Source organism: Portunus trituberculatus, chromosome 40, assembly GCF_017591435.1.
Source record: "Portunus trituberculatus isolate SZX2019 chromosome 40, ASM1759143v1, whole genome shotgun sequence".
Taxonomy (NCBI): Eukaryota; Metazoa; Arthropoda; class Malacostraca; order Decapoda; family Portunidae; genus Portunus; species Portunus trituberculatus.
In genome coordinates, this window is record NC_059294.1 from 18,982,475 (window position 1) to 18,997,204 (window position 14,730).

A 14,730-nucleotide genomic window follows, 5' to 3' on the forward strand; every position below is an offset into this window, starting at 1 on the left:
AGTGGCTAGTCACTCCTGACCTATAATTAATAGTCCATCTGATCACTCTTGGCATATGGAATTTATTATATTTTAGTTATTATGCTTCAACATTTTTTAAATAAAGATAAATTGAAATTTAAGGATGTGACACATTTTTGTGCCAGTAATAGCTGAAATGTAATGAACTCTATTTGGCAGTAGTAATCAGGTGGATGTTATGGGACAGGACTGTATAACCACTTCGGCACTGATGCCTGTTCAGATTTAATTGTCCTGTAACTTTTGAACCATGGTATTTAAAGCATTTAACTACTGAATGTTCTTCCTTAAAATGATCTCATCTTTCTTTTCCATGAATATGTGACTCTCCTCATTGGACACCCTGCATTTCTGTGTATTTATTGTTTTTTAAAACAAAGACTAGTAGAGTGATTCCTTGAATTATGAGTTTAATTAGTTTTATGATGGAGCTCATATCTCAGTTTACTCATAACACAACTAAATTGAAATGCCATTAATCTATTACATCCATGCAAAAATAGTCCACTTTTATGCCTGTTTTAGTTAAGATTTATAAATAACAATTTTTTGTATATAAACAGTAAAAGTTAAAAAGAGAGAGAATGTAAGTAAATAAAGATTTTGTATAAAGTATGTATATTTATCTTGGAGATCAGATGAGTTGGACTAATGGAAGATGCTGGGAGAGATTGAGGTTGGAGGAGGTAGATGGAGGAGTTGAGAAGTTTATTTGTTTTGTTTTTCTGTTACTTTTGTTTACCATGAACTCCTTAATTGTTGAACTGATTTACTCATTACACTCTTGATCCTATGCTTTATTGCTGAAATTGATTGCTACATTTTTTTTCTTTACATTTGCTTAAATTATATTTGTTTTTTGCCTTTTTTTTTTTTTTTTTTTTTTTTTTTTTTTTTTTTGCCAAGCTCTCCTTGTTTTCATCTGTCTGGCATTTCACAAAATAGCTCTCCAAGGAGGTTTATTTCATCTTTGTTTTCAGAATGCTTATAAAGTAGGATAGGCATGTGTACATTGTGCCACTTGCTTAGGACCCATGGTCAGACAAATGAAATTTGGCTAAATAACTACTCAAAAAGCACAAATCACCAGCATAATACAAGAAATGCTTCCACAGAGAGAAAAGAAATGTAAACTTAACATGTCAGACATGGGATACTGGGCATTCACTTTGCCAAATAATGGCAGTGTACCTGGGGCTAACTCACTAGCCAAATTTTTTGCTTGCAAGCCAAAAGGAAAAAAAATTACAGATTGATGTCTTGTATTTCATATTTTTTTGTAAGTCAGGGTACTTCTAACTCAAAGGTTTCACTTTGATCCCCACCCATGTACTCGTATTCATTATCTGTTAGTCCATCTTTATGTATCTTTTCATATGTTGGCATGACCATGAAAAAGGAAATTTGTGAGACTGTATACACCTAAATTTTAAGTAAAGGATAGTTATGTAATTCTAGACTCCCAAATCACAGAAGTAGAAGAGCAAAGTCGAATAAAATCATATTGGTAATCAGCTGTCATGATAAGTTTATGGCTTATTCATAAACACTGCATTATCTAAAGACTTTTGTTTAGCTTAACTTTATGCACAAAGCACTGAAGCCCAGTGTAATGCTTTGCCTGAGTAGCAAAAATGACAAGTATATTAGATGTTAATTAATATACCTGAATTTCTTGCATATAAGACCAGAAAATGGTTTGATATCTATCTTTATAGCAGTGTGGTATCTTGCCAGGTCAATTACAAAGATGTGCAATATTGATGAAAGCTTATGAATGTGACTTTTCTTTGGCTGAAGGTTGACTTTCTTTTGTTTTTCAGGTTTGGTGGTCGGAATGTTCATTGGTGTGTTCCTTAAATCTTTTTTTTTCTTCTGGGCCTGCATTGCATCTTCACAGGGCCTACACAAGAATACATTATGGGCTGTTTTTAGATGCCCCATGAAATATTTTGATTTCCGACCTGCAGGTATATGTGAAATGTTTTTCCTACCATATTGTTAAGTTCATTTAAAACAAGCACTATATGATAATGCAGCAATTGTGGAAAATTTGGACTTAATTAATACAAATGTTATGCCTACAATTTAAGTTAAACTTAACTTGAAATATATTAGATTTGATTGAATTTACACAAAGTTTGTACTTAACACAAAACAGCCCAACTGCTCATTTCCATTATATATAAATCAGTTTTAAGAACAAAATAGTGCAATGTAACATATCATATACCTCATAACCCCATTTTCCCATTAGAATAAATCCCACTTAAGTATGACCTGAGTAAGTCGGACACTTTGTTTTTTCTTTCATCTTGAGTGCACCAGTAGGCATTTTTTGCCCTTAGATTGAGAATTTTTAAGCCACTCGGCTTATATACTGGATAAATTACTCCTGATAGCTCTTAAGGGTCCAAATCATTTTAAGAGTTGTCCAAGCTGTTCAATAAGGGAAACTGGCATGTGTGCCACAGCATTGCTAGCACCAAGATCTGTGTTTGCACAGCTGACTTTGTATGCATGTAGAAATATTCCTCACCTCTATAGCCCTTATTATTGCCTTTATAATTCTGCTAAGGCTTTTAAGAACTAGGCTGTGTCTTCTAAGTCAGTTAGGAAACTGAAGAAGCTATTGATGTCAGACAAAATGGCTGTTATACTTGACTATGAGAGAGGTGTTAGCCATGTATTTACCTAGTTGTATTTACCTAGTACAGGGTTTGAGTGGGGCTCATAGTGTGCTGTCTCCATATCTCCATTTATCTAATTTTTCTTTAAAGTTATGCACACTATGTGCTGCAACAATTCCATTATCCAATGCATTCCATTTTTCCATCGTTCTGTGTGGAAAACTGTGTTTTTCAACATCTTTCACACACTGCCTCATCCTGATCTTCTTTTCATGTCCTCTTGTCCTTCCATCCTCTTCCGCCAACAGCACCAGGTCTTCTTTGTCTATCTTTTCAATATCATTTACTATCTTATACATTGTTATTAGGTCCCCTCATTCTCTTCTATCTTGTAAGGTTGGCAGTCCCATTTCCTTCAGTCGTTCTTCATATGTGAGGTTCTTTAATTCCAGCACCATCTTTATAGCAATCTTCTGTATCTTTTCCAGTTTTCTTATATCTTTTTAGAACTTGGAGACCATACCACTGCTGCATATTCCAGCCTTGGGCGTATCATGCTTGAGATGATTTTTTTCATCATATCTTTATCCATGTAATGAAATGCCACTCTTATATTAGTCAATATCCTATATGATAGTCCAAATATCTTGTTTGTGTTTATCAGGGCTCAGATTTTCTTGTATGATCACTCCAAGATCTTTTTCCTCTTTAGTCTTCATTATTTGCTCCTCTCCCATCAAATAGTTCCATACTGGTCTTCTCTTACTCTTTCCTAGTTCCATTATGTGACATTTCTTGGCATTAAACTCCAATTTCCACTTCTTGCTCCATTCATAGATCTTATTTAAATCATCCTGTAGCAGTATACAGTCCTCTCTGATTTTGATAACTTTTAGCAACTTTGCATCATCAGCAAATAAATTCATATAGCTGTTTACTCCAATGTGAATATCGTTTACATAAACTTGAAACATAATGGGGCCTAACACTGACACTTGTGGCACCCCGCTAGTTACTTTACTCCAAGATGAGTAAGTATCTCTGATCACAGTTCTCATTTCTCTATCCTTCAAATAATCTCTTGTCCATTCGAGCAAGGTTCCACACAGTCCTCCTATGTTCTCTAGTTTCCAAAGAAGTCTTCTGTGAGGGACTTCATCAAATGCCCTTTTAATGTCCAGGTATACTGTGTCTACCCATCCATCTCTAATTTCAAGTCCTGCAATAACCCTGGAGGAGAAGCTTAATAAGTTTGATACACATGACTGCCCTGTCCTGAACCCAAATTGTCTTTGATATGACTTGCTCCTCTTCTAGAAATTTAACCCATTTTTCTTTAATAATTATTTCACATAACTTCCCTACGACACTTGTAAGTGACACTGGTCTGTAGTTTAGTGGTTCAGTTGCCTTTCCTCCTTTAAATATCAGTATTACGTTGGCTCTCTTCAACTCTAGTGGAACTTTCCCTTCATTTATTGAACTTTTAATTATTTCCCAAATTGGTCCCAGTAATTGGTCTTTACATTCTTTTAACACCCAGCCTGATACACCATCTGGCCCCATTGCTTTCCTGACTTCCAACTTGTCCAGTAATCTTCCAATATCCCTTTATGAACTGCAATTTCCTGTAATCCTAGGCAATTCAATGTCGTATTAGGTTCTGTGAAGTCATCTTCAGTGAATACCGTTTTGAAGCTCTCATTCATTATTTCACACATTTCTTTCTCTGTTTGGTATGTCTTTCCTTCTTTAATTGTTTTTTTCAATTGTTTCCTTATTCTTTGTTTTGCTGTTTATAAACTTGTAGAAAAGTTTTGGTTCATCCTTGCTTTTATCCACTATATCCTTCTCAAACTTTCTTTCTAATATATTTATCTAGTTGTATATTACAGGGTTTGAGCAGGGCCTGTCTCCATATCTACATTTATCCAACTTTTCCTTAAATTTGTGCTCACTTTCTACTGCTAGAATCTCATTACTCAGTCCATTCCAGATGTCCACCATCCTATGCAGAAAACTGAACATCTTAATGTTCCTCAGTCACTGACTTTTCATGATCTTTTTTTAATGTCTTCTTGTTCATCTATCTCCATCCTCTGTCATGCAGTGATACCAGGTCTTGCCTGTCTATCTTTTCCATATGGTTTACTAACTCATAGATCATTATTAGGTCTCCTCTTTCCCGTGTACCCGTAAAAGTTGGTAATTCCATTTCCTTCAGTCTTTCTTCATAAGAAAGTTCCTTTATTTCTAGGACCATCTTTGTACTGGCCCTTTGGATTCTTTCTAGTTTCTTGATGTTATCTACCTGTATGGTGACCATACCACTGTTGCTTATTCTAGTCTAGGTCTTATCATAGTGGTTATGATCTTTTTCATCATACCGACTCCTATCCACGTAATTGAATGCTACCCTGATGTTAGTGTCTTGTATGTTGAAGCAAATAGTCGATTTATGTGTCTTTCTGCAGTCAGGGTGCCTTGTATAATCACTCCCAGGTCTTTCCTTTCACTCCTTTTCATTATAATCTCTTCTCCCATTTTATATTCCTATTTAGGTCTTTTATTACTTTTACCCATTTCCATTTCTGTATTACATGGCATTTCCTGGTATAAAATTCTAATATCCACTTTTGGCTCTATTCTTTTATCTTGTCAATATCTTTCTGAAATTCCATACAGTCACCGATGTTCTTTATTACTCTCAAAGTTTTGCATTGTCTGCAAACAAATTTATGTAAATACTGATGCCCTCTTGTATATTGTTGATATATACTTGGAATATAATTGGTGTAAGCACCAAACCCTGTGGTATGTCACTGGTGTACTCCAGCTTGATTAAGTATCCCGTATCATTGTCCTCATTTCCCTACCTGTTAAGCAGTCTGTCATCCAATTTAAGATATTTCCTTATATTGCTCCCATATGTTCTATTTTCCATAGTAATCTTCTATGTTTCACTCTGTCAAAAGCCTTCTTGATATTTAAATACACAGTGTCAACTCATCAATCTCTCCCTTGTATTATGTCTATTACTCTTGTATAAAAGCTTAGTAAATTTGTTATGCATCATGTTCCTTTTCTGAAACCAAATTTGGAGTTATTTATTATTTCATTTTCCTCCAGATATTCTAACCATTTTTATTTGATAACAATTTCACAGATCTTTCCCACAAGACTAGTTAGTGACACTGGTCTGTAATTAAGTGACTAAGTCTTTTTTTCCTCCTTTGTATATTGGGACTATATTTGCTCTTTTCCACACCTTGGTATCTTTCCTTCCCTTAGAGAGTTGTTGATTACGCTCCAGTAGCAAATACGGTGACGCCTACGTAGACGTCATATTTCTTTTCTGAGCTTTCTTCAGTTCAGTTGTCCCGTATAGTGTGTTGGATACCAACTACACATGCCGTATGCTGTTCTTGAAATCCTAGTGCTCCTCCCACCATCCTTGTCTCCACCAATCACTAAAGATAAGCTACATGCGTCCTGCCTTGTGTCTAAAATTACCCAATGGCATAGACTGTTCCCATCTCTCTCTCTCTCTCTCTCTCTCTCTCTCTCTCTCTCTCTCTCTCTCTCTCTCTCTCTCTCTCTCTCTCTCTCTCTCTCTCTCTCTCTCTCTCTCTCTCTCTCTCTCTCTCTCTCTCTCCTCTCTATCCTCCTCCCCATCTCCCTTCCCTCCTCCCCCCTTCTCCCTCTCGAAAGATAAGTTACATGCAACATTTGTGAAAACACACACACACACACACACACACACACACTAACTAATTTATTGAGTTTCTATTCTAGAATAGTTGATAGAGTACAAGAGAGAGAGGGATGGGTTGATTGCATCTACTTGGATTTAAAAAAGGCGTTTGACAAAGTGCCACACGCAAGATTACTGTGGAAGTTAGAGGAGAAGGGTGGCTTAAAAGGAAGCACATTGAGATGGATAGAAAATTATTTGATGGGGAGAGAAATAAGGAAAGTAGTTAAAGATATGAAGTCCAAGTGGAGAGCAGTAGAAAGCGGAGTGCCACAGGGGTCAGTATTGGCACCAATACTTTTCCTCATTTATATTAACGACATGCCAGAAGGAGTGAACAGCTACATAAATTTGTTTGCGGATGATACGAAACTGTGCAGAGTTATAAAGCAAAAGGAGGATTGTGAAATACTGCAAGAAGACCTAAATAAGATCTGGGAATGGAGTAAGAAGTGGAAATGGAATTCAATGTGAACAAAAGCCATGTCATGGAAATGGGAAAGAGTGAAAGATGACCTGTGGGAATCTATAAGATGGGAGATGGTGTAGAACTGGAGAAAGTCAAAAAGGAAAAGGACTTAGGAGTGACGATGGAAGAAAACAATCAACCAGTAAGCCATATTGATAGAATTTTTAGAGACACATATAATTTGCTGAGGAATATTGGAGTAGCATTTCACTACATGGACAAAGAAATGATGAAGAAATTGATAAATACTATAATAAGACCTAGATTGGAATATGCAGGAGTAGTGTGGACCCCTCATAAAAAGAAACACATAAGAAAATTGGAGAGGCTACAAAAAATGGCTACAAGAATGGTCCCAGAACTTGAAGGGATGACATATGAGGAGAGACTAAAGGCTATGGATCTACCAACCTTGGAACAAAGAAGGGAGAGAGGAGATCTGATACAAGTCTATAAATTGATCAATGGAATGGACCAAGTGGATAATGAGAAACTGATCTTGAGAGAAGAATATGACATCCAAGCACAAGATCGCATAGTAAAAAGCTGAGAAAGGGAAGATGTCTGAGAGATATTAAAAAATATAGTTTCCCGCAGAGATGTATTGAGACTTGGAACAGTTTAGATGAAGAAGTAGTGTCTGCAAAGAGTGTGCACACTTTTAAAGTAAGATTGGATAAGTGTAGATATGGAGACGGGGCCACACGAGCATAAAGCCCAGGCCCTGTAAAACTACAAGTAGGTAAATACAACTAGGTAAATACACACACACACACACACAGCGAGAAATGAATATGTTAAGGTGAGGAAGGAAGAGAAAAATAACTTCGAAAAAGATATTGTCGAAAAATGTAAGGAGCAACCAAAATTGTTCTATAGATTCATAAATGGAAAAATTAGGCAAAAAGAAACAATAGAAAGGTTAAAAGGAGAGAACGGGATGGTGGAAGACCCAAAAAGTATGGCAGAACTATTAAATAAAAAATTCCAGGAGGTCTTTACTAAAGAATCCAAATTTGAGAGACCACAGGGTAATAGAGAGACAATCTATATGAAAGGGATTAAAGTAACCAAGCTTGAAATAAAAGAGTTAATGAAGAAACTGAATGAAGAGAAGGCAATGGGACCGGATGAAGTCTCAGGCAGAATACTGAAAGAATGTAGGGAAGAACTAGCAAGTCCTATATACAACATCATAAAATGCTCAATAGAAAATGGAACAGTGCCAGTAGAATGGAAAAGAGCTGAGGTGGTTCCCATATATAAGAGCGGAAGGAAAGAAGAACCTTTAAATTACAGACCGGTATCACTAACTAGTGTAATATGCAAGATGTGTAAAAGAATAATAAAGAAGCAATGGATCGAGTTCCTTGAAGACAACAAATTAATATCAAATAGCCAATTTGGTTTTACAAAAGGACGGTCTTGTGTAACTAATTTATTGAGTTTCTATTCTAGAATAGTTGATAGAGTACAAGAGAGAGAGGGATGGGTTGACTGCATCTATTTGGATTTAAAAAAGGCATTTGACAAAGTGCCACATGCAAGATTACTGTGGAAGTTAGAGGAGAAGGGTGGCTTAAAAGGAAGCACATTGAGATGGATAGAAAATTATTTGAGGGGGAGATAAATAAGGACGGTAGTTAAAGATATGAAGTCCAAGTGGAGAGCAGTAGAAAGCGGAGTACCACAGGGGTCAGTATTGGCACCAGTACTTTTCCTTTTTATTAACGACATGCCAAAAGGAGTGAACAGCTACATAAATTTGTTTGCGGATGATACGAAACTGTGCAGAGTTATAAAGCAAAAGGAGGATTGTGAAATACTGCAAGAAGACCTAAATAAGATCTGGGAATGGAGTAAGAAGTGGGAAATGGAATTCAATGTGAACAAAAGCCATGTCATGGAAATGGGAAAGAGTGAAAGACGACCTGTGGGAATCTATAATATGGGAGATGGAGTAGAACTGGAGAAAGTCAAAAAGGAAAAGGACTTAGGAGTGACGATGGAAGAAATCAATCAACCAAGCCATATTGATAGAATTTTTAGAGAAACATATAATTTGCTGAGGAATATTGGAGTAGCATTTCACTACATGGACAAGGAAATGATGAAGAAATTGATAAGTACTATAATAAGACCCAGATTGGAATATGCAGGAGTAGTGTGGACCCCTCATAAAAAGAAACACATAAGGAAATTGGAGAGGCTACAAAAAATGGCTACAAGAATGGTCCCAGAACTTGAAGGGATGACATATGATCTACCAACCTTGGAACAAAGAAGGGAGAGAGGAGTCCTGATACAAGTCTATAAATTGATCAATGGAATGGACCAAGTGGATAATGAGAAACTGATCCTGAGAGAAGAATATGACATCCGAAGCACAAGATCGCATAGTAAAAAGCTGAGAAAGGGAAGATGTCTGAGAGATATTAAGAAATATAGTTTCCCACAGAGATGTATTGAGACGTGGAACAGTTTAGATGAAGAAGTAGTGCCTGCAATGAGTGTGCACACTTTTAAAGTATGATTGGATAAGTGTAGATATGGAGATGGGGCCACACGAACATAAAGCCCAGGCCCTGTAAAACTACAACTAGGTAAATACAACTAGGTAAATACACACACACACACACACACACACACACACACACACACACACACACACACACACACACACACACACACACACACACACACACACACACACACACACACAGAGGCTATGAATGGATGCTTCAGGTATTCACAAAGGAGACTGCTTTTGACAAACCACTGTCGCTGAGCTCCAGAGAAATCATCTAATATAAATCAGGTAACAAGAGACCCATTGACCAGTGTCACTTACAAGTTGTGAGAGGGTGGTGAAGACTAGATGGACTAAGAGTAACTAAGGTGGGAAAGGAGCTGATGGAATGTAATGTTTGTCAATAATTAAGGACCTGTCTAAGAGTAACCATGTAATGTTTGTTCTCCATATGTAGGAAATGAAGACATAAAACCAGTCATGAACTGTTGAGAAGCAAAATAATGTCCAGGAAGGTGAATTTTAAACTGTAACCTGCGTTGGCCATCAGCTGGTGTTTACATCTGCAACATGGCATGGAATAGTTTAGCCGTATTCGGAGAAATTAGACTTTACAGGCTTCAGTACAATGGAAAAGAGCGCTCTATGTCAAGAAAATTCTGGAATTAGAAGGAAAAATTGAAAAACTATTTGAAAAGTATGGCGAACTGGAAAAGAGTCATAACAATGTGCTGAAAGAGTGCGCTGAAATGAAGACAGAAAATGCAGTACTGAAAGAGGAAGTTAAGTTAATTAAAGTGAATTGCGACAAATGTGGAGAATCTTTAGGAAAAGTGATGGAGAAGCAGGCTGAATGGAAAAAAAGTCAGGAAGTGGAAAGAAAGGAGGTAAATTACAAAGTTGCAAGTCTGGAAAAGGAAATCAAAGAGTCTGGGAGAAAACTTTGGGCCTTGCTGAAATTATAGATCAACAGATCATAGAAGAGAAGATTGCTGAGAAAGTGGTGAAGGTTATTAAGTCAAATGAGACATTGGTGAGGGAAACTGTAGACAAAAAGAGATGTGTGGTGATATTTGGTGTGGAGGAGGATAAGACACCGAGTAAAATGGAGAGAGAGAAAAACATAAAAAAGGTGATAAATAATATCATTAATGTGGTGCAGGAGGAGGAAAAGACCTAGTACATCTTTAGGAAAAGTGATGGAGAGGTAAATTACAAAGTTGCAAGTCAGGCTGAATGGAATAAAACAGATCATAGTCAGGAAGTGGAAAGAAAGGAGGTAAATTACAAAGTTGCAAGTCTGGAAAAGGAAATCAAAGAGTCTGGGAGAAAACTTTGGGCCTTGCTGAAATTATAGATCAACAGATCATAGAAGAAGATTGCTGAGAAAGTGGTGAAGGTTATTAAGTCAAATGAGACATTGGTGAGGAAACTGTAGACAAAAAGAGATGTGTGGTGATATTTGGTGTGGAGGAGGATAAGACACCGAGTAAAATGGAGAGAGAAAAAACATAAAAAGGTGATAAATAATATCATTAATGTGGTGCAGGAGGAGGAAAAGACCTAGTACAAGAAATAGAGGACTTCCATAGAATTGGAAAGTTCACAAGAGAAGGTATGAGGCCAATAAGAATCAAACTTAAGTCACAAAAGGATGTAGATGAATTGGTGGAGAAGTCATGGAGGCTAGCCCAGCAGGAAACAACAAGGAAGATTTGGTTGAGAAGAGATCTCGGTGAAAAGGAAAGAGAAATGTTAAATGAGTTGAGAAAGGAGGCTTTGAAAAAAAATGAAGAGAGGACAGAAGAGGAGAAGAAAGAGTTTTCTGGAGAATCTTGGATATGAGACTGAGGAAGTGGTTCATAACCCAGAAAAGTACAGCAAGAAAGGACTAAAGAAACTTACATATGAGCGAAATGTAATGTATTCCAACATAAATGGAGTGATATCGGGATTTTAGAACTCAACGATTACTTGAGGACAAGAACCCAGATATTGTGGGTCTTACTGAAACAAAACTGAGAGAGGAGAAGACCTGATGAAGGTTGGAGAAGGAAATATAATGTTTGGAAAAGAAATAGAGTAGGTAAGATGGGAGGAGGAGTGATGTTGCTGGTTAAAAAGATATAAAGGTGGATCAAGTGAAAGAAGGTATGGGAAAGGCAGAAGTGCTAAAGATCAGAGCAGAAACTAATGAAGGAAAAAGAGGCACTACATAGTGGTGTACGTACCACCTAAGACAAATGCATGGTCAGTACAGGAATATGAAGAAATGATAAGTGATACAGGAACATGTCTGGAAGAAATGTTGGGTGGCTGTGAACGAACTATAATGATGGGAGATTTTAATTGTAAAGAGGTGTGTTGGGAGGACTGGTCAATGGAAGGATCAGAGACAACATGGGAAATACACTATTGACACTGGCAATGGAAAATGTGTTAACTCAGTGGGTCAAAGAAGATACTAGGTTTGGAGGAGAGGAGCATCGTCAAGACTGGACTTGGTCTTTAGTACAGAGCCAATGGTCATTGAGGAGATGAGGGTGGAGTGCCCTTTAGCAAAGAGTGATCATGCAGTTTTGGAGTTCAAGGTGATAGATGAAGAGAAATCTAGAAGAAATGAAGAATATAAAGTGGGAAGATGGAATTATGCCAAGACAGATTTTGGAAACCTAAAGAAATTCTTTCAAGAGACAAATTGGATGAAATTCAAGAGTGCTAAGGAGCAAATGAAAAGTGGAAGGAATTTATAAAAATATACAAAGAAGGTGAGAAAAATTTGTACCAATAAGACAACATAGAAGTTGGAAAGCAGGACTGGTTTAACGATAGATGTGAAAAGGCTAGAACAAGAAAAGAGGATGCATGGAAGAGGTGGAGAAGGAAAAGACGGATTAAGCAGTGGGAAAGTTACAAAAGAGCAAGAAATGAATATGTGTTGATTAGAAGAGAAGAAAGAAAGAAACAAGAAAAGGATATAATTGATAAATGTAAAGACCAACCAAGGCTTTTTACAGACATGTGAACAACAACATCAAAAATAGAAAAGTATTGAAAGTTTAGAAGTAAATGGAGTATGCAGTGAAGATCCCAGGAAATGGCAGAGGCTATGAATGGATGCTTTCGGAAGGTATTCACAAAGGAGACTGCTTTTGACAAACCACTGGTAATGGAACAGAAAGGGATTATGAAGGAGTTTCAAGTAACTGTGGAGGAGATCAAGAATATGATGGGAGTTTAGAAGTGAGAAAAGCTGTGGGACCTGATGGGGTATCAGGATGGATTTTAAGAGAATGCAGGAGCAACTGGCAGAAAAAGTTTGTGAAGTAATTGATGCCTCATTAAGGGAAGGTGTAGTGCCCCAAGACTGGAAAAGAGCTAACATTGTCCCAATCTATAAATCAGGTAACAAGAGACCCATTGAACTATAGACCAGTGTCACTTACAAGTGTGGTAGCTAAGATGTGTGAGAGGGTGGTGAAGAATAGATGGACAGACTTCTTGGAGAAAAATGACATACTTTGTGAGTGTCAATTTGGTTTTAGAAAAGGGCGTTCATGCACGACAAACCTGATATGTTACTATTCGAGGGTGATAGATGTAATACAGGAAAGAGATGGTTGGGCTGATGGAATATATCTGGATTTAAAAAAGGCCTTTGATAAGGTACCACACCAGAGACTGATCTGGAAACTTGAAATGGTAGGAGGAGTGCATGGCAGTTTACTAAAATGGATGGAAGACTTTTGGTAGGAAGAGAAATGAGAACAATAATTAAGGACAGACCATCAGAATGGGGCTTGGTGGAGAGTGGAGTTCCACAGGGATCAGTGTTGGCACCAGTAATGTTTGCAGTCTACATAAATGACATGGTGGATGGGGTGTCCAGTTATGTGAGCCTATTTGCAGACGATGCAAAATTGTTAAGAAAAGTGAGATGTGACAAAGATTGCGAACTACTCCAGGAAGACTTGGACAGAATATGGAAATGGAGCTGTACATGGCAAATGGAGTTCAACACGACAAAATGCAAGAAAATAGAGTTTGGCAAGAGTGAAAGAAGAATCAGGAGTATGTACAAGATAGGAAATGAAGACATAAAACCAGTCATGAAGAAAAAGACCTTGGGGTGACAATTACCAATGACCTATCGCCAGAGAGACATATAAACAAAATAATTGGAGAAGTATTGAACTTATTGAGGAACATAAGAGTGGCGTTCGTATATTTAGATGAAGAAATGATGAAGAAAATAATTACTGCAATGATAAGACCGAGGCTTGAATATGCAACAATACAGTGGGCTCGAACTTAAAGAAACACATAAGGAAACTAGAGAAAGTACAGAGGGCTGCAACAAAATGGTGCCTGACTTAAGAGATTTGACTTATGAAGACAGACTGAAAAGAATGCAACTTCCGACCCTGGAAAACAGAAGAAAGGGAGACCTGATAGCAATATACAGAGTGATGATTGGCATGGAAAAATGGATAGGGAAGATCTGTGTATGTGGAATGGAAGAATGTCGAGAGGGCATGGGAAAAAACTAAAATGGCCACTTATAGGAGAGATGTGAAAAATATAGCTTCCCTCATAGAAGGGTGGAAGCATGGAATAGTTTAGACGTGGAAGTGGTCAGCAAGGAATATTCATGATTTTAAGAAAAAGCTGGACATTAATAGATATGGAGACGGGACAACACGAGCATAGCTCTTTTCCCGTATGTTACAATTAGGTAAATACACACACACACACACACACACACACACACACACACACACACACACACACACACACACACACACACACACACACACATACAAAACAACAAATTTTCTAATCTCTCTCTCTCTCTCTCTCTCTCTCTCTCTCTCTCTCTCTCTCTCTCTCTCTCTCTCTCTCTCTCTCTCCTTGTTTCCTTCCTTCCTCCCCTCTTCCTCTCGAAAGATAAGCTACCTGTGTCCCTTGTGTCTAAAATATTAGCAAATGTCACACATTCTCTCTCTCTCTCTCTCTCTCTCTCTCTCTCTCTCTCTCTCTCTCTCTCTCTCTCTCTCTCTCTCTCTCTCTCTTTCTGAGAGTCCACTTTCCTCTTGAAGGCATATAGTGACTAAAAATAGCAGCATAATACACAAAGGCGACAAGTATGACAAGCTTGCAGTTTCCAGGTAGTGCGGCACTATCACCAGTATATCATACAGGCGGGCTTTTTTAACATCCGGCGCGAAGGGGTTAATGTGTTTCTCCGGTGACAAGGTGTTTTGCACGGTTACTCCTTAGTCTTTCTCCTCATTGATCTCTTTAATTTTCTCATCACCCAGCCTGT

The 14,730-nt window shown here is 37.5% G+C and overlaps 1 protein-coding gene across 5 annotated transcripts in view; it reads left to right on the forward strand.

The window, feature by feature from the left end:
• LOC123516005 (ATP-binding cassette sub-family C member 4-like) overlaps positions 1 to 14,730 on the forward strand; it is a 222,798-nt gene that overhangs the window by 140,181 nt on the left and 67,887 nt on the right. For all 5 annotated transcript variants that reach the window (XM_045274990.1, XM_045274992.1, XM_045274989.1 and 2 more), the window contains one exon: positions 1,845 to 1,991. In XM_045274990.1, the coding sequence (XP_045130925.1) occupies positions 1,845 to 1,991 (147 nt within the window). The remainder of the gene's footprint in view (positions 1 to 1,844; positions 1,992 to 14,730) is intronic.